Genomic DNA, 23,642 nt, shown 5'->3' on the forward strand with positions numbered 1-23,642 from the left:
CATAGGAGGACTTCCCCTCTTATTCCTTCATTGCTGAGTTTTCTCAACAGTCTCTGGTGAGGAACTTTGTCAAAAGCCTTTTGGAAATCCAAGTAGACAATGTCCACCGGTTCACCCCTGTCCACATGCCTGTTTACACCCTCAAAGAACTCTAGTAAGTTTGTAAGACAGGATTTGCCTCTGCAAAAGCCATGTTGACTCTTTCTCAGCAGGTCTTGCTTTTCTACATGTTTTATAATTTTATCTTTAATGATAGATTCTACTAATTTACCAGGAACAGATGTCAAACTGACTGGCCTGTAATTTCCTGGGTCCCCCCTAGATCCTTTCTTAAAGATTGGTGTGACATTGGACCAACATAGACCATCACTACCATGTTGTGAAGTCAGGAGCAATCAAGTTCTGTCTCATTTTATCAAAACTGCAACCTAATAGTCAGGATGCCCATACACACTATCACAACTCCCTACATAGCCTCTACCAATACTTTCTTACCACCCCCATGGAAATTTTCTCTTTTACCCCCATATAAGTCCATCTTCTTTGTAGGTGATATAATCATAAGACTGCTTTTTTCCATCTTGCAAGGCGCCATTTTGAAAAACACACTAGATTAAAATAGTGAGCACACTATTTGAGGGAAGAAGTAAGACATTTATTCGATCTGAAGACCGTAATCTTTTAGTCTTTCCACTCATTGATTTACTAATATAGGTAGGAAAATCCTGAAGAACTTATGGTTCAAACTAGACAGGTGGCTTGGGGAAAATTGCCCCTTTCAATCTGCGAATAATTACCATCCAACGGTTCAGCCACCAGGATAATTGTATGGACTGAGGGATTCTCCATTAGTGGTCTCTACTGCAAGAATGCAGCACAATGGGATGTCTCACAACCTTAGGCAATTTTCTTGATTGCCATCACTTCCCCTTTTTCCCTTCCTGCCTCCTTAACACCACAGAAGCCTTGCTCAGGCTAAGAGCCCAACTTTCTGTAGGGAACAAAGTGTTAAAAAAAAGGATATTATGTGTTGTTATTTTTTTTCCTTTCGAGACAGAAAGAGAAAACTAAAAAAGCAGAAAATAAAATGTAGTTCTGCTGCCATCATCACGGAGACCATTTAGTGGGTGAGTCTTTGGAGTCTGGAGCCAGTAAAACATGTCTTTAGTGGGTGAATTTTAAACCCACCAGGGACTCCAGTCAGAATGTGACAGAGATCAAAAGCCTCTGCTGCTGCATGAGTGACTGCAAAGAGTTGAAATGCCTTTAATTATTTTCCATGGTGCATCTGTAGCTTTTCTGCTATGATAAACCTAGAGAATTTAGGGCAGAAACTATACTATAGATCTTTTTTTTCAAACTGACCCTTTTCTCCCCCAGCCAAACTTTTAAAGCAATCTACGGTCTCCTTTTTCTATCAGCTCTTGGCTTGTAGCTCCTCTTAATCACCCCTTCACTTGCAAGCCAGGGCATAAAGGACTACACTTATCTGATGGGCCATTTGAATAAAATCTGTCTTTAAGACAATGAAGGTAAACTGGTGTTACTGCAAGAGATCTAATTTCACTCATTGGGAGCACAGCAACAAAATTCACTGGTTCATTAGGGATAACCTTATAATGCTGCTATCTTGTATGTGATATGCTGTATGTGATATCACTTAATCATGCTTCCTGAGGCTTCCATATCAGCAGATCATCTGCTGCTCATAAATGCTGAACTGACCATTCTGCTAATATCTTGGTCCCCCCCCCCCCCTCTTTTTTAGATAGCAGGAATTTCTGGGCCTCAACCCAGCATCCCTGTGAACTGAGGATAATTAACTTCTTAATAGTGTGGGAGGATGCTCAAACCTCACAGTTTGCTCCAGGCATGGACATAAAGAGTGTGCAACAGTAACCCCTGTGGCCAGTGGTGGGATGCAGCAGGATTCACACCACTCCGTAGGATTCTTGGGATTCACACCACTTCAGCAGAACTGGTTGTTAAAATGGAGCATGTAAACAACCAGTTGTTAAATTATTTGAATCCCACCACTGGAACTGGTTGTTAAATTATTTGAATCCCACCACTGCCTATGGCTTACAGGCAGTAGGAAGCATTTGGATTGGCCAAGCCTAATATCCCGGCAGCCCTGAAAGTATTTAACGCGAAAGTGGTTCAACATCTAATGTATGGGGTTCCTATATGGATCCACACATGGAAATCCAAGCTTGAACAGCTACAGTCCAGCTTCCTGTATAAAATCTTTGGACTCTCACATTGCGTCCCCTATGCAGTCCTTTTCCTTGAGGCAGGACAGCACCTTTTGGAAACCAGGGGGTGGGGCGCCACTTTCAAATGTTGGGTACACTTCTGACCAAAGACTTTGCAATTAGAAAGAACATTTTGTAGTATAAATTTATAAGCAACAGTAAACATTATTTTGCATCTTTAATTTGTTGAAATGCTATTTATCTTCAAGGCAAGAAAGCAATGGAATATTAGGTGTTTTATACAAATAATGATATTTATTCATTAGGATATATTTGTGTTTGTGTGTATGTGCGAAAAAAGGGCAGAGCAAGCTGGAGGGGGGGAGCCAGAGGAAACCACAGTGGGCTCTGCAGCGGAAGCCTCGCTGGATCTGGGGCAGCAGCGCTTATGGGGTGGGAGGGAAGCTAGGGGAGAGACAAGGGTGAGGGAGCCACAGCAGGCTCACCAGCAGAGGCTGGGAGCCTTGCTAGGCCCAAGTCATCTGTGATGGTGGCAATGGGGGGGAGGGGGAAATGGAATTTCCTGTCAAAGGAGGAGTAGGATGGGTTATCTCCCCACATGTTTCACAAACTCCCATTTGTAAACCTTTCTGATTTGCACCCTCGCTTTCCCTCCTGTTTCCCTTTTTGTCATTATTTCCACACCTTTTCCCTTTTCCGATTTGCTCCCTCACTCTGAATTGGTTTATGATCTATTGGTTTAGGGTGCGGAGGAACTGATACTGTAATACAATTTGCTTTTATTGTGTGAAATTGCTTGTTGTGAGCTGCTCTGAGCCCATCTGGATGGAGGAAGGTGGGTTATCAAACTAATAAATAATAATAACAAATTAATAAACTCTTAACAGTCTGCCTTCTGCCAGTGCCACACCATTATAGCAATTCTTTCTGCCTACTGCACCTTAGCTCTTGGTCTGCCATCAGATGGGCAAGCATGAGGCCACAGAAATGATTCCTACCTGTTTTTCCCTAGGCACCCTTCTTAGCTGGAAAGGGGAGATCATGCCAGCAACTTCAGCCATATCCCAGGAGCCTTTGAGGCAATCTTCTGTTTCCTCCTGAGAGGAACACCCAAGGGGGATGAAGCCAAGTGTGTTTCTCTAAGCTTGTCAGTACGCAGTGATGGAGCTTTAGGGAGTTAAAGAAAGCCAGGGTACAACTTGGAATCCTTCTGGCACAACGTTGCGTCTGTGGCCATCTTCCATTTCCACTTGGGAGGGGCACCCTGATGAGGATCTAAATACAGCTGCCCCACAAGCTTTGTTGACAACAATGACAAAGTCCCATTACTTTTTTTTTCTGTGCACTAGTGCCAGGAGGAAATCAGAGATCACCTTGGCAACAGAGCTGCTCAATTCTCTTGACCTCTGTCAAGCTCCTTCAGCTCTACGAATGGAATCGCCAGGAAGAAGGGAGTATGTGTGTATACATGAGTGCTCATGCATTCACACATGTAAATGTACATGTTCAGGGCAGGCCCGCAGGAGATCATGTTGCCCTCCCCCCCCCCCAAAAAAAAACACCCTTGGCTGCTAATTTCTCTTCCAGTTCAGTTCAGTTCAGTTCCAGTAATAGATAAGTCTCTATGCTGTAAACTGAGGCCCTACCAAAGCCCGTGTCTAGATGTACATGTGTTATTGATACTGTGTGGTGCTGCTTTATTTGTTTCTCTGTATTTGCTGTGTTATTCTCTCATGTGGTAAAAATGATGACAGGTTTACTTTAACTCACAATTATGGCGATCATTTCTTCTGAATGTTCTTCCGGACAATAGTTTCACAAATTCACTATGGCCTGGTGATTTATTGAAAACTCTGTTGTACAAAGGAAATAAACTATGGGCTCAGAAAAATATACCTGAAGTCTAGTGTGCTCACCAGATGTAACTTTGGTACTTTGAAATCTAAAGAGGTAGCTACCACCAGTTTTCTCTATATTTAAAACCATGCATGTAAATATACTTGGAAACCACTACAAAGAACGAATCTAAGATTTAGGTGAGTTTAAGCATCCTTTCCCAGCAGGTATCTTTTCCTGACCAACTACTTTTGCTTGCCATCTAGTCCTGATAGTATTTGCAATAACATAATAAGTAAAGGGAGAGGAGGATGAAGCTTGCCAGTCTAATAAAACATTATACAGCACATATGGAAAGCAACATCTTGCAAAGGAAAAACATTTCCTCTTACATTACTCAACAAAAACTTGAAAAAAATAGCCCCCAAAAGATGTCTGAAATTACACGTTTCATATTCTCCATAGTAACTATTTTCAGAGGGAAGGATAAAGAAAGGGTTGTCAGTTTTTGTTTCTGGTAGAGCTCTCGTTTAAACAGTTCGTGATAGTTATCCATTCAACAGCTGAATTTTTGGACATGGCCAGGAGATACAGTGGACAACTATATGTATATACATTTCTATGTGATTATTCAGTTGTTTAAATATTGCAGCCCGGCCAGAAAAGACGCTGGCAACCAGACCAGTAGCCAATTAGAGCATGAGGTGTCCACTGCCTTTGTTGAGAATAAATGAAGGAAGAAGGTTGACATGTGAGCTCCCAGTCAGACTTCCCCATCCCTGCCATTAAGTTGAGTTGTGAGTGAGGGGTAGAAGAGAGCAGTCCGAGCATCCTCTTTGTAATACGGGTTATGACTAAAATAGTGTAGGTCTTGGTTGCCCCACAGTACATTTGTGAATGGAGATTATTCTAAGTATTTTCTTCTCTGAGGGCTGCCAGATCCCTAAGCCATGCATGGAATTGTGATACCTTTGGAGGAATGTGCTCACTTCAGAAATTTTTACCACCTTGAAGCTGACACTGTTTAGTTTGTTCAGCTTCCAAAAGCCCCAGAGGACAAGAGAAGCAATAAAATATAAAAGCATACCTCGCAGCAAATTGCCCTGCGTGGGGGCTTGCAAAGCTTAAACCCTTTTAACGTTGTGCTTTCTGCATGTGCTTGCGTGTGTTGTGAGTGCACTGCTTGTTGCTTGAAGTGGCTCTTTCTTTCCCCCTCGTTCTGAATTGGTCCCACATGAAAAGAGGAATTTAATCATACAGGTCCTGGAATGTTATTGTTTTATAACAAATTGATGCCAGGAACTCAAGCTAGGGAGGGTGTTGGGATTTTTTTTTTGTATGTGTAAAAATAATGTAATTCAAAGTACACTTGAAAGCTGTTGGGAAATATGAATGTGCCTTTGAAGTAAAAAGGAATTCCATTTGTTAAACAGAAAATGAAGCTGTGCACTTCAACTTACAGTTTTACTTAGCAAATAAAATGGCAGGCTGGGCTTTCTTGTTTCCCTATTTTCTCATCCCCCCCACCCCAACCCCGTTCCACCCTCTATCTTAAAAGCCCAGCATGGTTGCAAAATTCCACCAAGCCTACTAGGAATAAAGGAAGCAAAGCAGCTTAGAAAAATCCTATTTGAACTTCCAGCTCTTGTTGATATGGTTACTAAATGGCTCAGGCAGGAGTAGAGAAGGCAGAGGGGAAGGGCTGTGGCACTGAATGCCACCTGTGGTGTGTGTGGTTGTGTGAGCTTGGAGAATGTAATTCAGTTCCCTGATGCTTGTAAGAATCCTGGACAACTTTGCATATGTTTATGCCTCAGTTCCTGTAATATATAAATTACATCCAGTGACAGCCAAGGGGAGTAAAGCTACCTGGAAGATAAGTTTGTGCAGTCACTGGACATCTGATTGGTTATGGAGATTCTTTGGTTTGGATTATGCCTTGCTTGTGGTGAATGGCTAACTGAAGGCTCTACAATGTCTCAGATCTGGGGCATTAGAGGTGCTCTGCATCCAGTGAATATGTACATCTACCTGCAGTATCTTTCGGAAAAATAGCCTAGGGAAAAATACAGAGATTCAGTCCTTTCTCAGCAACCATTTTAATAGCAACCATTTTAAAATAGGGGTGTGCACAATTTTTTCAATATTTTGGGGGGTTGGAGTTTAATAAGCCTGGAAATGTGTTTTTTTAAAAAAAAAAACCTGAATAAAGCCAAACCACCTACCAGCTTTTAAACGATTTTTCAAAAAAAAAATATTGGGGTCTTTTCAACTCAACCCTGAAAAATTCCCACTACCTACCAGGTCAACATGGAGCTGGGAGGCAGCAGGCACAGAGCTGAATGCTGGGTTCCCAGAGGCCAGCATTTAGCTCTGCAATGCTGCTGCCTCCCAGCTCCACATGGGCTGCGTCTGAGCTCCTGGAGCCCATCTCTGTGCTGCTGATATAGGTAAGTGGAAGGGAGAGGGGGGCAGGAGAGGGGTTGCCTCTATCTTTTTTATTTTTAATGGTGTTGGGCAGAAGTGGCCCAAAAATGTGTTTTAGCTCCCTTTTATTGCCACCATTTTTTTCTGATCAAACATAAGCCCCAAAAAAGCTGAAACTTTTTTCCTAGGGTTTATTTTTGATTTGGCAGATCGTATTCAAAAAACACATTCCAGGCATGGATTTACCATCTTCAGTTTTTAACATAGGGATGTCAACTGTCCTTTCCCACTGTTAACTAGAGTAGTAGTGAGAGAACATTTTAAAAATATGGCCACTGGGCTTGTATAGTGATGTCACTTCTGGGAAAACCCAGACCCAATGTCAGTTCCCTCTAGGAATAATTGAAAACTCTTTGGTTTTACCATAGATGTTCTGGTGATTCCTAGAAAGGTATGATACCACTTATGGGTTTTCCTTGGAAGTGACAACATGTTGTTGCTGACAGCTGACACCCAATCACTTCCCTACTAGGTCCACTGTTGGTTGCCAGGCTAGGCCTGACAATCCTATTTCAATATAACATCTGTCTCAGAGTTTTTATTAAGCAGAAATCTTAGGGGATATGTTTGAAAACATTTGGACTAATAACTCTATTCTTCGCTTTCTTCCTATTTGGAAAAAAAATATGAAGTTCCCAGAAGATCACAACTTCCCTTGTTGTGCATAGTCAGGAATAATAATCTCCAAACAAGCAAAAAAAAAAAAAGGACAAAAATGTGATTGCAAAATAATCCTGAGCAACAATACAGGTTGACATTTGTTAAGTTGTTTGAAGACAAGTTTGTTCTCCAAGGATCTTTATCTGTGTGTGTTTTATGTCCTATCAAGTCACTTCTGACTCAGGATGACACTATGAATTAACATTCTCTAAAATGTCTTATCAACAGCCATGCTCAGGTTTTGCACACTGAAGACCATGGCTTCCTTCATCGAATCTATTTATCTCATGTTGGATCTTCTTCTCTTCCTACTTCCTTAACTTTTCCTAGCCTTATTGTCGTTTCCAGTGCCTTCTTGTCTTCTCATAATGTGACCAATGCACAATAGCTGCAGGTTAGCAATTTTAATTTCTAAGGAAAGTTCAGGTTTTATTTGATCTAGAACCCCCTTATATGTCTTTCCCCATAAAAGTCTCTTCAAACACCCCATTTCAAATAATCAGTTTTCATCCTGTCAGCTTTCATTGTCCAGCTTTCATACTCATACATAGTAATGGTGATTCTATAGTATGTACGAACTTGATCTTGATTGCCAGAGACATCCTTGCACTTAAGGATCTTTTTTGGTTCCTTTATGGCTGCCCTTCCCAGTCTCAAACTCCTTCCGATTTCGTGGTCCATTTCCTTTGGTTGATAATGGAGCCAAGAAATAGAAAATCTTTAGCAATTTCAGTTTTTTCATTGAAATGTGTAATTCCTCAGTAGTCATTACTTTTGTCATTCTTGATTTTCAGCTGTAATCTTTCTTTTCCACTTTCTGCTTTAACCTTCAACGGTAGTTGTTTCAGTTTTTCACTATTTTCTGTCAGTAATGTGGCATTATTTGCATGTCTGATATTATTAACGTCCCTTCCATCAGTTTTCACTCAACCTTCGTATCTGTCTAATTCCACTTTCCTAATGATATCTTCTGCATAAAAATTGAACAGATTTGGGGGGTGGGGGGAATACATGCTTGTCTGACACCTTAGCCAACTGGAAACCATTCTATTTATTTATAAGCCTCCACAGCTCACCCAGCAGAGCAGCAGTGGTGTAGGAGGTTAAGAGCTCATGTATCTAATCTGGAGGGACCGGGTTTGATTCCCAGCTCTGCCGCCTGAGCTGTGGAGCCGTATCTGGGGAATTCAGATTAGCCTGTGTACTCCCACACATGCCAGCTGGGTGACCTTGGGCTAGTCACAGTTTCTCGGAGCTCTCTCAGCCCCACCTACCTCACAGGGTGTTTGTTGTGAGGGGGGGAAGGGCAAGGAGATTGTAAGCCCCTTTGAGTGTCCTGCAGGAAAGAAAGGGGGGATATAAATCCAAACTCTTCTCTTCTTCTATTTCCTGTATTCTGTCCTAACAATAGCCTCTTGTCCAGACTGTAAATTGTGTATCAGACCAATCAGATGTTGTGACCAGCGTGGATAAAAATCAATAATTTTTTAAATCACATTTTAAAAATTCAAATTAGATTTTTAAAAAGTTTTAAATTGGATTTTAAACAAAATAAACATGCTTTTTGAGGAAAATTTATTTAAAGCTACTTTAAATAGTTTTCTATTTAAGGCACATTATACTCCAAAGGTTATTCATCATGAAATAAAGATTAGTTTTTAATTATGTAGCATGAAGCTGTATATTCATGCAATGTTTAAATTTTTTAGTAATTAATCCATTCACAATGTCATGCTCTTCCAGAGGTTTCTGTAAAATTATTTGGAGCAGGTTTTTTTATCTAAAAGATATTATCAAAGATGCTTGGTTTTGTAGTTTTCAAAACTCTGAATTTCTGTCTGGAGAGATAATCCACCACTTCTTAACAGTAAAACTATTATAAACATACAGAATTGAGAAAAAGATCTTAATCCCATTGCTCCTTTGCAAATCTATGTACACAAAACCAGCCTCTTACCTTTTAAGAGCTACATTTCAAGATGCTCAATTAATAGAAAATTGTTTGGAGTAGAATAGATCTTAACAAGGAGCTAAGTGTGAGGGAGAAGAGGCAAGCTGTCAAAATGAAAGTGAAACCTTTCATGCAGAATACTCTACAGGCAGGGGTCCCCAAACTTTTTAAACAGGGGGCCAGCTCACTGTCCCTCAGACTGTTGGAGGGCCGGACTAAAAAAAACTATGAACAAATTCCTATGCACAAATGATTGTAAAATGTTTGATTTCACCTTTCAGCCTTTCTGTCATGGTCTATTTTTAGAACAGTGACCAAAGTATGTCAAGTACAGGGTGGGCTCCAAATATTGTTGGGGAGGCTGTGGAATACCCTCCTCTGTAAAAAAAAATAAAAAAAAGCAGAAATTTCCCAATGAAGCATTCCATCTAACCAGGATCAGGTATCTTCCTGGGTTCTTTCCTCCCTAGCAGCCAGCGAGCGATTCGCCAGCCTGGCTGATGCCAATGGGAGTGGGGCGGAACAGAAAGCCTGAGAGCAACACATGGAGTAGCCAAGAGGGAAGGGCGGAGCAGGAGTTGCCACGTGTAAGGTTTCCAACTCTGGGTCAGAAAATTCATGGAGATTTGGGGGTGCCATCATGTAACTGCAATCAACAGCCGTTGGGGCCGGTTCCTCCTCTCCCTCGAGCCCCCACTGCACATGAATGGAGCCATCGCCGCCATGCCTGGCGGGCCGGATAAATGCCTTCAGGGGGCCACATTTGGCCCCCGGGCCGTAGTTTGGGGACCCCTGCTCTACAGGTCTTGGAAACTGTGTGCATAGCCTGAGGTTTATCATATTATTCTCTCCCTGGAGGAGAGATCAGAGACGTAGCAAGGGGGGAAAGTGCCTAGTGCACCAGTGCATCCTCCACCCCCATCCCACCCTGGAACGTCCTCCGCCCCCAACACAGCCCCACAGGGGCGCGCACCCGGTACATCATGCACCCCCCCCACTCCCTTGGAGCTACACCTCTGGGAGAGATCTATAATAGCAGCAGGCTGTAAAAGAGACCTACCGGTAGTTTGGAAATATTTTGATTAATCTCCTCTACCTGTGGGTCCAGCAGGCATACAAACAACATGCAAACATGGCAACAAAAACATACAAGGCCTTGTGGCCCGAATGAAGCTGGAGATAGCTCACTTTGCAATAATTTTATAATTATAGATGAATAAATAATTTTGATATAACTGTAAAACTAATCCAAAAAGTTATTATTCTAAAAATGAAACCTTTATCTGGTTGTAAATATTAAGGTGATACGAGCAAGAATGTAGAACACCATGATTTAAAACCATGATTTAAAAACCTTATGTAGAAAACCATGATCTAAATCAAGTTTTACTGACTAGTGATTTAAATCATGATTGTTGCACACTCATTTGCTTTTTAACCTTCTATTTTCATCATATACACAGTATAAAGCCTTGCTATAATCTATGAAGCATGAACTGATTTTCTTCTGAAATTCTTCTGAAATTCTCCTGCGTGCTTCAGTAACCAATGTACATTTGCTACATGATCTCTAGTGACTGTTCCTTTTCTGAATCCAGATTAAACATCTGGCATTCCTCTTTCCATATCATTGTGTTCTCTTTACCAGTCATTGTAAGATTTTGAGTGTTACTTTATTCGCCCGAGAAGTAAAGTTGCTGCAGTCTTGGATGTCTCCTACTTTCAGAATTAGAATAAAGACTGAGCATTAGCAGTCTGTGGGCCATTGTTTTGTTCCCCATATTTGTTGCCATATTCTTCTTAAGATTTTGATGGACTCTGTTTCTGTGGCTGGAAATAGGTCTATTGATTTCTTGTCTATGGCTGGTGATTTGTTTCTCCCAATTGCTCTTGGTGAAGCTTTCACTTTGCTTCCTAAAATTACAGGTTCTCCTTCAATACATTCGAGATGAAAGGAATCTGCCCTCCTTTCATCTCTTCTGCATATTTCTTCAATGTACTGTTCCTATCTTTTCTGTATTTTGTCCTGTTCAGCTAATGTATTTCCCTGTTGATCTTTCAGCACCCCTAGGGATGGCTTACATTTTCCTTTGGTTTCTTGGATTTTATGAAACAGGTCTCTTGTTCTTCCTTTTTTTTGTTCTCTTCCATTTCTTTACATTGGTTATTATAATAGTTCTCTTTATCTGTAGCTGTTAGCATTCTCAGCTATGGCAATTGTGCTCACTTTGGCTGCACATATACTAAAAAAAATTGGAGCAATGGTAAGATTTAGTGTCCTCCCTAAAGCCACTAATGAGAGTTAGCTGGTTGTTAACTACTGCATTTAACTCGATATGGTTTGTACTGTCCTGCCAACCAGAGAGAGTAACAGAGGGCAGCCAGCCCATTACTACATTGCCCAAACCACGACCAAGGTGATGTTGGCTTCCCAGGCCCTGAAGTACATGCTAAAAATAGAGGGCAGTTTTTTGCTGACTTCATCTCAGCCACTGCAGTAGCCAGAAGTGTGTAGCTTTTTGCCAAGAGAAGGGAAGTGTGTAGCTGTTTGCCAAGGGGAAGATCTATGTATAGAACAGCCAATGAGAAGCACCATTGGGGTTTGGCTAGGGGCTAGGGGGTTTGGCCAGTGGCCATTGGGAAGAGAGTCAGATCAAGTTAATGGAAAAGGAGATTGTCTCCAGGAGAATAGAAAGACATTGTGTTTCTATTTTACGAGAAGGGTGACTCGGGCAGACAGTTTAAAACTACCATGCATTTCAGTGGACAGGCATATTCAAAAGGCGCCATGTCCTCCCCTTCTTCAGCAGTCAATCCAGCTAGTGGCTTTGCTGCCTTTCAGCCCTACCTACTCATTTAGTTTTCTTTCCCTGCGTTTTGTCAGCTATTTCTGTCCTCTCCTAACTTTACGCTAGCCCAAGGAAAAGTTGCCAGTGGAATGACCGATATTTTGTCACTCTGTATTTCCTTCTGCGCTAATCGATGAAACTTTTAAGTTTGCATGCAGAGAGTGAATTAAGGTATGGAAAAAGGCAGCGGCCATCATATTCCCCTGCCCCTCCAGAATTGGAAGCAGTTTCATGGCAAACTTGGGAGGAAAATTATTGGCTGTTTCTGCTCCGTCCGCTGGCAGGAAATTAATGATGAGCTGAATGTCTCTCTGTAGCAGGACCACCAAGTGTGATTGGTGGCATGGCATAGCACTGTCAAACCAGAAGCAAAATCTGGTTTGGAACAGGTCTTTTCCAAATGTATCAAGAGAGACAGGGATGGCTGGGTGCAAGCCAACATATGCTCCATCCATCTCTATTCACAGAGAAAGAATCCCTATGGCCCCTTCTACATGGGCCAATAAACACAGCTGTAAGATGTTAAAAACCCTGTTTGGGGGACTTTGCACAGATCCTGGCCCCCAAACAAGTCTGCCCCGTGTTATTCCCCCCAACCCAGGTGTTTTGAAAAGCACTAAACTAGCACATCTTTTAAAAAATCCCGGGTTGCAACCACTTTTGTGCAAACGGCCATGCAGGAGGTACTTTATTTGCCTTCCTTTTCCTTTTTAAAAATTTTTTTGCAGCTTGCGTCTGCGTATCTATGCAGGTGTAGATGGTTGTATCGTGGGACATCAGCATGACTATGGGGGTTCATTTGTGCATGCCTGGGTAGCTACGCAAGGGTGGGAAGTAATGAAAAAAATAGATGCGCCTCCATGCGAAGGAGCCACAACAACTTGGATTGTTTCCGTGGGCTCCGATTGCTGCCTGCATGAACACATGTGAACATGAAAATAGGAAAATGGATTCCTTTATTTTGATTGCAACCCATTATACATTTGCTGTGCAGAAGGGGCCTATGTTCTGGTGTCTTTCCCTTCTAAATCACTATCCCCATTTTTGCCTTGATAAGGTATCATGCTAAAATGCTGCTAGCAGAGTTGCTAGAGTTGTCCTTATATGGGTTCAGCAGGCCCTTCAGTCTCTCTAGAAGTTAAATGTCTGACTAGATAGAGTAGATGAATCTTGCTCCAGAAGAGATAAAGAGTAAATGCATACACATGAACAATGCTGTGCTCAGCCTTCCATTTCATGTAGTGCAGCTGCAGAGGCATATTTTGAGCTGTTATTAACTTTTTGTAGGACAATAATGATTTTCCAATGCATGTTTAACCAACAGTACCATCACCTGCTTGGCATTTAAATCAATGGAAGACAGGATTATTTGAGTGTAAATGAAAACAGCAGGCAGCAAAAGGGGATGGGGGAGCTTGAATAATGTAAAATAATTGTTTGTGAATGCGTGCATGTACAGTCAAGACTCACACAATTATCTTTGGCATAGGAATTGTGTCCCTATTTCCATCTGTGAAATATTGGAGGGTGCAAAATGGAGATGTCCAGTGGTGAGATCCAAAAATTTTAATAACAGGTTCCGATGGTGGTGGGATTCAAACAGTGGCACCGCCACACACACACACCTCCAGTCTCTATTGGGCAGGGAGGTTGCTTTAGTAACCCTTTCTCAGCACTCAGAAAAAATTAGTAATCACTTCTAGAGAAGTGGTAAGAACTGGAGATGCCTCTGGAGATGCCCGGAAAAATTATGGAGGCTTTTGAAAGGTGTGCAGATCAGGCCCCTATGTTTGAAAAGACTAGCCCAGCCTTTCTTCTTTGTACCCAGTCTTTTGCCGTATGTGCCTTTCCATCCAGGGACACATGTGAATGCAAAGGACAAGTGTACCTTTAGCTCTGTGGGAGCCATTCCTCAATTCAGAATGACGTTCTCCTCCCCATATTCTAGACCACATGTGTCAAACTTGCGGCTCTCCAGATGTTATGGACTACAGTTCCCATGATGCTGGCAGGGGATGATGGGAACTGTAGTCCATAACATCTGGAGGGCCGCGAGTTTGACACCTAATTCTAGACCTTTTAAAGCTTCAAATGATAAAAAAATCTTCTGTAGTGACTTTCTTCTGTTAACCAACTTATGAGGAGTCTTACTTTCAAGTTCTTGTTAGCTTAATGAGGAATGTTTGTGCCTGAAATTTTGATTGGCCTAATAGCTGTAAAAATGGACTTATCAAGAATCTAACTCAGGCATGCTAGAGGGGCTTGGGGTGGCTTTGCTTTATAGCTGTAGCATCAGCTCCGTTCCGTGATTGCTGGGGAAGTAATCGTCTTCATTTAATGAGTGCTGCTGCCACTGGGTAATAAAGCAACCATGGAATGAGATGGGCAGAACACTTTCTATCCATTGGCACAAATGCATTATTCATATAGTATAAATCTGATAGTGAATTATTCTATATTTCAAAAAAAGGTGCTGTTTTTAAAACAAAACTCCGAATAACCTTGTTAAATCTTTTGCCTTGGAAATCAAATACCACTGTTATTTTCTTCGGACAATATTTGGATAGGCCACAGGTATCAAACCAGGTTGTTTGTGTATAAAGTTCTGTCAAGTCACAGCTGGTTTATCGTGATCCCACAAGGTTTTCAAGGTGGGTGACCAAGCGGAGGTGGTTTACTATTGCCTTCCTCTGCAAAGTCTTCCTTGGTGGTCTACCGTCCAGGTACCAACCTAACTTTGCTTCCAAGTTCTGACAAGATTGGGCTATATTCAGAGGTGGGATCCAGCAGGTTCTCACAGGTTCCCGAGAGTAGGTTACTAATTATTTGTGTGGGCCAAGAGGGGGTTACTAATTGGTGATTTTGCCACGTGATTTTTGCCTTAGTTACGCCCCTCCTCTCAGCAGTAGCGCGCAGAACTTGAAGCAGTCTAGCAGGAGGTGCACCAGCGTGCATTCGTTTCCCGGCCAAGGACTGGTGCAGCGGCTGCGTCCTTGCCACAACCCCGCCCAGGAATGCCCCGCCCCCAGAATGCCTGGCCACGCCCCCGTCATGCCCAGCCCAGCCCCATTGGTGCTATGCCACAGTTTGAATCCCACCACCATGGGAACCTGTTACTAAAATTTTTGGATCCCACCTCTGGCTATATTATGCTATTCCACATCCCCGGAAACCAGGATATACTCCTTTTATTCAAATCATTAAAAAGTTGGCATCAAAGACTCATGGGCATTGTCCCTGACTCAGTCAACTGATGGAAAACTTTTATTAGATAGCTTTAGGTTTTGTCTTAACCACCTCTGTAACATACATGGTTTGTTATAATCCTTATCCTCTATAGCCCTTTTCAGGCATTACAACCAGTATATACTGGAAGGCTAACAACAGCACATTGGTTGCCAGAATGAGCACAGTTGCTATGTTGATTGAAAGGGGCACCATGCAGATTTTTGGTTTTGGTACACATAAACCAGAACCCTGGAAAAATCAAGATTGCATGACATCCAGGGACTGTAAGCATATGTAAAATCTGTGCATTGCCTCTTACAGATAATATGGCAGGTCAGGAGACCCATGGATGCTCTCCTTGGAAGTGAGTTTCAAATGTAATCAGTAATAACAACAGTTATGTCTGTTGTGATGACGGAAGCTGATTCTACAAGGGAAAACAAGTTGCCTTGATGTAATTCTGCCATGGAGTCTTGGGATTACATGGAGTCTTGGGAAGTGCGTATTCCTAAATGTATGCAGGCCCAAGTCTAAATGGATCTGAGGAGAAAGGGCTCAAATCAATTGACATCCAGTGGCCAAATACCCACACTTATACTTTATGAGAAGTTAATGCTCACTAATGAGGCTGCAATGTTATGCTCGCACTGGGACTTTCTTCCCAGTAAACATGCTGAGTATCAAGCCATTAATGTGAAATATAGATTTTTTTTTCACTTTGGGAATATGCAAAGCCAAGATCATACCACTAGAAACCATCTTGCTCCCTTCGTTGCATTTTTGCCTGCAGCTACCTGTAGGAAATATTCTGCTGCTTTTCATGCATTTCTCAGTTCTGCCCCTCATACTCATCAAGTATTTCATGGAGGAAGGTGTTCTGGACTATGTCCACTAGCCCTGTCCCCAGCCTCCATACGTTCAAAGTTCACTTTCCAACAAGGACTATGTGTAAGTCTGGACATTCTGCTTTCGAGGGTCCTAAATATAGGAGCTGCAGCATGTTTAGATAAGCATGTACAAGTTCCATGAAATCACAAACCTTGAATATGTGAAAATCAAAGTAGGATCTGTAAATACAACCATGATTACCTATTTCTACATATTCAATTAATGCCTTTGTATAGGGCTTACTATTTTTTGTACGGCATTTCTGTATTGCATAAATTGTATTCACAATTACTTATTTAGTATATTGCCCAGTCCATTCTTATTGTACATCATTCTCCCATCACAAACAATCCTGTGAGATTCTGCATGGGCCCAGAAAGTGGCGGAGCACCGGTGTACATGACACTGATGCAGCCATAAGGCCCTTTGCACATGTGTGTGTGAGCGCCCTCTGCACAGGGCACACAGCTTTTTTTAAAAAAAACCTACCTCCTCTTCCTACATAGCTCTTTCAGGACAAGGGGACACCCCCTCCCCATGGCCTTGGCAACGCCCCGGGGTTGGAGGGCAGGAGGAGTTTCCCCTCGTCTCGATGGAGCTACATAGGAAGATGAGGTAGGGTTTTTTTTAAGCAGCACACCAGAAAATGGCATCTTTCACCCGGTGCCATTCGCTTGGCACCAGGTGGAAGGCACCACTTTCCAAATGACTTGCTTGTTTAGCGAGTCAACAAAACACCGTTTGGAGGGGGAAAGAGTGGCGTTGCCTCAATTTGGAGGGGGCAGCCGGGGGAAGTTCCCTTTGCAAACATTGTTTTTACTGGGCCGACACCAGTGATTTTGGGCCATGCAGAATCTGCCTAAGTGTGAGTGGCTGACTCAAGGTTCTCTAGCAGCGTGGGAATCTGAACCTAGAGTTCCAGAGCCTCATTCAACATTAACCTCTGCAACAGCTGTAAAAAAACAAAACAAAAAACCAACCGCTGCTGGACATCCACACCCACGTATTACCTTGACAATCTTTGGAACTCCAAAGGCAAGCATCATACATATTGACATGTGAACCTAAAACATTGTATTAAAAAAGGATACTGAGAAACTTTTAAGGGGTTCCTACAGCTTTGATTGTGTGTGTGTGGGGTGGGGGGGTAACTTTTCTTCCAGTTGCTTTGCAGTGGCCTAGGAGGTTAAGAGCTCGTGTATCTAATCTGGAGGAACCGGGTTTGATTCCCAGCTCTGCCGCCTGAGCTGTGGAGACTTATCTGGGGAATTCAGATTAGCCTGTACACTCCCACACACGCCAGCTGGGTGACCTTGGGCTAGTCACAGCTTTTCGGAGCTCTCTCAGCCCCACCTACCTCACAGGGTGTTTGTTGTGAGAGGGGAAGGGCAAGGAGATTGTAAGCCCCTTTGAGTCTCCTATAGGAGAGAAAGGGGGGATATAAATCCAAACTCTTCTTCTTCTTCTTCTTCTTCTTCTTCTTCTTCTCTGTTTTATAACTTTGTTGCTGTAATTGCTTATTCATTGAGAGCAATCTCTTGACAAGATGATCAAGAGGTACATGACCACACTTAGAAAGTCCCTAAACCTCTGGCCACCAGAAGGAAATAGCGAAGACCATGACTTTCCCTATAGCTTTTCATTAATTTTCCTTTGACACTTCCAACCCTAACTTAAATGGGCTATTTATCTGGTCCTGTGTGGAAGCACTTACATTACACTCAGGGGATGTTTAGGAAGAATGCCTGTTTAAAACTTTCCATTCCCCTTTCCTTTGCAGATGATGTTTCCCCATATTTCAAGACAGAGCCAGTCCGTACCCAAGTCCATCTGGAGGGGAACCGCTTGGTCCTGACCTGCATGGCAGAAGGCAGCTGGCCTCTGGAGTTCAAATGGTTGCACAACAACAGGGAATTAACCAAGTTCTCCTTAGAGTACAGGTATGTCTTGAGTGGCCGGCTTTTACTCTCTTGGGGTCTATGTGGCTGCAATGAATATTCCTTCCTTCCGCCTCCAGCCCTGTCCCTTCAGGCTGATGTCTGTCATTATCTCCATGGTAGCAAAAGCCCTTGGGGCACATGTCATCTGCAGATCTCACCTTGGGCACAAGAGCTGTTTGTGGGGTTTAATCAATTAATTTTCTTATGAAGCACCTGAAAAGCTGGGTGTGTGTTGGGGGCAGGGGCGGGGAAAAATGTTCAATAGCTGTTTGCTGAAAAGGTCATGTACAGAATATAAGAAGCATGACATTTTCCAAGAGCTAGAAAGGTGGGACGTAGCAGCCAAGTCCACAGCAAACAGGGATGCATTGATGGACTAATCAGTCAGCACCTAGGACTAGACCTTGTTGAGTTTGAAGCTCATACATTCTGAAAGCCAAAATGGAGGGAACTCCTAGTGCACGCGACATTAATTCCTATATCTGCCTGTCCCTCAAAAATGAACACAGTTTCACAAATAGCTAATTGGGCACTCTTCTCCCCACACCATTGGCCTTTCACTAACTTCCCTTTAAAAAGTTAAACAGCATTGAAGAAGGACTGCTTGAAGAGTTACTTGAAGTAAATATCATGTCCCACGTCATATTGTTAGATCAGGGTAGTTCTATCAATCAATGTAGATTCCTTCTCCTCTTCTTGGCTCTATCTTTAAATCCTAAAAGTAAAGCCTGTGATTATGCTCTCTGTCTAGCCATAGCCCATGCTGTCAAATTATTCAAGTAATTATTGCCCTTGAAGTCAGAGCTCCTCCTGAATGGCAGGAGTGGCCATTAATAAGTATTTTGCTGCTAGACAACTGCTGATTTTTGTTATTTTCAAAGGGGGGGGGGCAACATTGCTTAATGGTCCCATTTTGTCCCAGTGTTACTTCACATCTTATTTTGCGTAGCCCATAATTTTAACTTTGTTAGGAAGCAGAAGGCTTCCTCCATTACACCCTTAAGAGTGAAACAAATTATGGACGGGCCTTAACAGCACACTTTCAGAAACATTTTTCTCGCCAGCTTGAGAGAAATGTTTTCCTCTCAAGCCACTGTAATTTTATTTTTCTATAATTCGGTTGGAGGACAAACTGTACAGAGATGGAGGACTGCACAAGGTAAGCATCAGGGTCAGGACATCATTGGGAGCAGAGGAATCTTCACCTATCAATTTAAAATCTACTTCTCACGGAAATTGGTCCTGTTCGTCCATTCTGAGATTTCCTGTTCCTCACAGTTAGAAGAACATATAAATGTTCCTTTAGAGAATGATGTTCTACAAACTGCAGGTGTGATCATGGCTGGCTTAAACCTTCCCTATTAGGAAGATACCCTGTCTTAATTTAAAGATTTTCCCTACTGCCTCAGGTGAGCCATTCCTGTGTTTTAATTACTGTCGCTGCTAGGAAATGCACTTATTTTAAGCTTGTCCAATTATGTCTCTCAGCTACTGGAACTTGTTAGCCCTCTGACAGTAAGACTGAACAGGATGTTATAGAGTTGTGGCTTTGCCATGTTCAAATATTTATATATATATTGATCATATCCACTCCTCAGTCTTCTCATGGTTAAGCCAAATAGATCACATTCTCACTGAGAGAAGGAGGGGAAAGGGTGAGTAGAAAATATTTGGAAGTGCTTGGCCTTTCTACACAAGTGTTTTTTTGTTACAGTTCTTAGTTGCAAAAGACCAGAGCAGCACTTGATCAAGGAGACAACAAACCTTTAACTTCTCCCAATACAGAGGTTTTTTTGCTTTTTGTAGATCAGGAAGGCAGATCCATTTACATCACTTTGTTTGTTCAGACCAGAGGAAATTACCTATATTCCTCATTTTTGAGATCTTAAATCATTGTGTAGGCCTGTTCTGTTCTCTTACCCCTCCCACCTTCCATCTGCATATTTATCCAGCCTTGGGTGAAGCCATTGGAGTTCATCTCATCTGGGGTTTCTTGGCCCAAACAAGCATGTTCACAAGATGGACAAAATGCATAGTGGCTGAGAAACTCAGCTACCAATCAGGAGGTGCTGGTTCAAATCTCAACTTAGCCCTGAACTCCGTGGTCAAGCTACTCTCTCTCTCCACCTTAGACCCACATCTGTGATAATGAGGATAACCATTGGCACCTGTTGGTTTAATGGTGCATGAGGCATTTTTAATGTGTATGTGGCACTTCTGAATATTTTAAGGCTCTACTCACGGCTGTTTTAAGACTGAGAGACACATGCCTACCTGGTGGCTGAAAAGGGTATGTGGTGATGAACACGGCAGTGAATAAGAGGAAAAAGAAGGGTTTGGATATATACTCCATTTTTCTCAACTGTGAGGAGTCCTAAAGTGGCTTATACTCCACAAACAGAAGGGCTTTCCTTGAGTTCTCTGGACAGATGGAAACTGCATTTTCTCCCCTGGTCCTATGATTCTAAGAGATTTTACACTGTGCATTAGTAAAACCCACAAGATACCAGCCACACAAGCACAACTATCAAATTGGGATTCACTGCTTATTAATTTATTCATTTTATTCATCCTTCTCTATGAATTAGCTATTGTTTTGTCTGGGCACAGTGTAGATAAAAGACTCTTTTCCTCATAACTGTTCTCAGACCTGTTGCTTTTGTAGTGTTGCTCCCTCTTCAATGCCCTGCTAATTACACTACATTCTGGTTATCATTTATTTATCTTTTCTTGGTAACTGTGCTACCTGGATGACAGTACTCTTTCCATCCCAAACCTACCTATGTCTCTTCCTGTCTCCCCTTGGTTCCTGCTAGTCATTTGAAAAGAAAGCTGGTGTCATGGAGTTATGTATACTTGGGGCTTGTCTTAAATCAAGCCATGCGTATCTCTTCCTTCTCCTCTCTGTGTGTGGACTAGTATATGTATGCTGCCCTCTCCATTTTAATCAATATTTCAGCCTGAGACAAGCAATCTCCCCATTTAAAAACGTCAAATGTGAAGGCATCTTGCTGTCAAGACAGTGCCTTTTCACTTTAGGACCCTAGGAAGGAAGGCAGAGAAATCAAGTGTTCAGTCCTTTCATTGTCAGCTGCTGAAAAGGGCCTTTCAATGCCAGGCCCCCACATCATACCCTATGGACAGACGCTTCCCCTTATAGAAGCAAAGGAAGGCTTTCTTGCTAAAGGCAGCAAGGCACAAATATGTCTTAACCAAGCAGAAGATCTAAGTTCCTCCATCATGCAGAACCCCTTTGGAATGGACTTTATTGTGACTTCAAGAAAGCCAGACTGTTTTTTCCAAGCTACTCAGCCAAAGAACAGTATTGTCTCAGTGGGACTGGCATGGACTTTCCCTAAGTACTGTACAACAAACTTATGGCAAACCACCTCTGAACATTTCTTTCCTTCAAGACCCTACATGGTTGCCATAAGTCAGCTGTGACTTGAGACACCCACTCTCACACACATAAGTTCATATATTATTTGGAATCAGGGTTGTGCAGTGTTGTGGTAACGTTTTCAGAGGATACCAAATTATTCAGAATGGTGAAAACCAAGGCAGATTGTGAAGATCTACAGAAGATCTCTAAATTCGGTGAGTGGTAACAAAGTGGCAAATGAAGTTCAACATGGATAAAGTAAGGCAATGCATACTGGAACAAAAAAAAATCCTAATTTTCAGTATATGCTGATGGGATCAGAATTGACTATGATCGAAAGGGATTTGGGGGCTGTAGTATAAAGCTTGATGAGAATGTTAACTGGGGGAGTGGCAACAGTGAAAAAAAAGCAGACTCCATGCTAGGAATTATTTGCAAAAGGGTTGAAAATAATTCTGCTAATATTGTAATGCACTTCTATGAAGTTTCAATGCAGGCTGATTTGGAATCCTGTCTGCAATTCTGGTTGCTGTCTCAAAAAGGATATTGCAAACCTGGAAAAAGTATGGAAGAGGACAAGCAAGATAAATAGGGGGTTGGAGCATCTTTCCCAGGAGGAAAGTCTTAAAAAAAAGACAATAAAGGGGAAGCAGGCTAGATGTTTATAAAGTTTTTCTTAAGTTAGGTAAAATAGATAGAGATTTTTCCCTTTCCCAAAAAACCAGACCTCAGGAGCACCCAATGAACTTGTTGAGAAATAGACTCAGAACCGACAATAGGAAATACTTTACTCAATGAGTAATCCATCTGTGGGATTGTCGAAGGCTTTCACGGTTGATTCAATCAGTTCTTAGGAGCAGAGGAGCCACAGGATCGTTATAACGGTGCCACCGGCATCTGTGGCTGGCATCTTTAGAGGTATATCACAGAGGGAAGTGTGTAACAGACTTCCCTCTGTGATACACCTCTGAAGATGCCAGCCACAGATGCCGGTGAAACGTTAGGAACAAGATCCACCAGACCATGGCCACACAGCCCGGAAAACCCACCAGAACCATCTGTGGGATTCACTGCCAGGGAAGTGAATATGGCCACGAGCATAGAAAGCTTTAAGAGGAAATTAGATTAATGGAGGACAGCTCCATGAGCAACTACTAGCCATGGTGACTAAAGAAAGCCTCCATATCCTGTGATTACCAGTTCTAGGCATCAAACCTGTGAATACCAGTTCTAGGGAGCAATATCAAGGGAAGGCCTCTATTCATTGGCCTTCTAAGACTATTGGTTGGCCACTGTGGGAGATCTGCCTCTTCATTAAAACGTGCTTAGGGCAGCTTATATTGTTCAATTTAAAAAATAACAAATCAACAAGTATAGAAATTAAATTATCCCCCTGCCCCAGCCATTGTCTATTCCAGTGCAGACCTGTGTCCTGCCTGGTCTGTTCATAGACTTCCTGTTCTGCCAATAGGCTGGTTTTACAAGAGAAACCCTCTGTCCTACTGCCAGTTGAAGTTGAGGAGTATGGCAAGGTTTCCTCCATAGAAGTTGAGGGAAGTTGAACCAGGGAAGGAGGGAGGGAGCAACAGTGGGTTGCTTTGAGAAGAGTCACCGCCAAACAAGCGAGGAAGTGGAGGTTTGCAGCACTGCTCTCCTTCAGGAGGTGTGGTTGGGTGCCAGAATCCCGACAGAAGTTACCCGTAACAGGCAACTGAAGAAGGGAACTCTGGCGCACACCCACCAAGGCAGCGTTAAGCAGGGAGGAAAAGAAACTGTGTGAAGGGCACCTTATATGGGAGGAACGCCACCCTGCGAACTCCAGTGCTGCTGACTCTACCTCCTCCTCTTCGCCTCCTGCATGTTTCTGCAAGCAGCCTCTGAAGGCAACGCTGATGAACTTTGGAGCATGGGTTGTTGCAACTGCAATTTTCTTTCTGGAGGGGGCAGGGGGCAGCTTTGTGTGTGGGTGCCATTGTAAATACCTACACCCCTGATGAGAAAGAGTCCTTTTCAGACAAACATGCAGTGTCTGTTGGGTGAAGAGGAAGGGAAGGAGCTTTTAAGCTGTTTTGAGACTCCTTATAATTGAGAAAAGTGGGGTGTAAATCCAAATGCCTCCTCCTCCTCCTCCTCTTCTTCTTTGTTGTCACCATTGTCCTTATCTTCCTCTTCTTCTTCTTCTTCTTCTTCTTCTTCTTCTTCTTC

The 23,642-nt window shown here is 42.5% G+C and overlaps 1 protein-coding gene across 3 annotated transcripts in view; it reads left to right on the forward strand.

The window, feature by feature from the left end:
- The window catches only part of SDK2 (sidekick cell adhesion molecule 2), a 409,110-nt gene that overhangs the window by 222,246 nt on the left and 163,222 nt on the right, over positions 1-23,642 (forward strand). For all 3 annotated transcript variants that reach the window (XM_048488576.1, XM_048488577.1, XM_048488578.1), the window contains exon 2: positions 17,896-18,055. In XM_048488576.1, coding sequence (XP_048344533.1) covers positions 17,896-18,055 — 160 coding nt within the window. The remainder of the gene's footprint in view (positions 1-17,895; positions 18,056-23,642) is intronic.

This window comes from Sphaerodactylus townsendi, linkage group LG03, assembly GCF_021028975.2.
Source record: "Sphaerodactylus townsendi isolate TG3544 linkage group LG03, MPM_Stown_v2.3, whole genome shotgun sequence".
In the NCBI taxonomy this organism is placed as follows: Eukaryota; Metazoa; Chordata; class Lepidosauria; order Squamata; family Sphaerodactylidae; genus Sphaerodactylus; species Sphaerodactylus townsendi.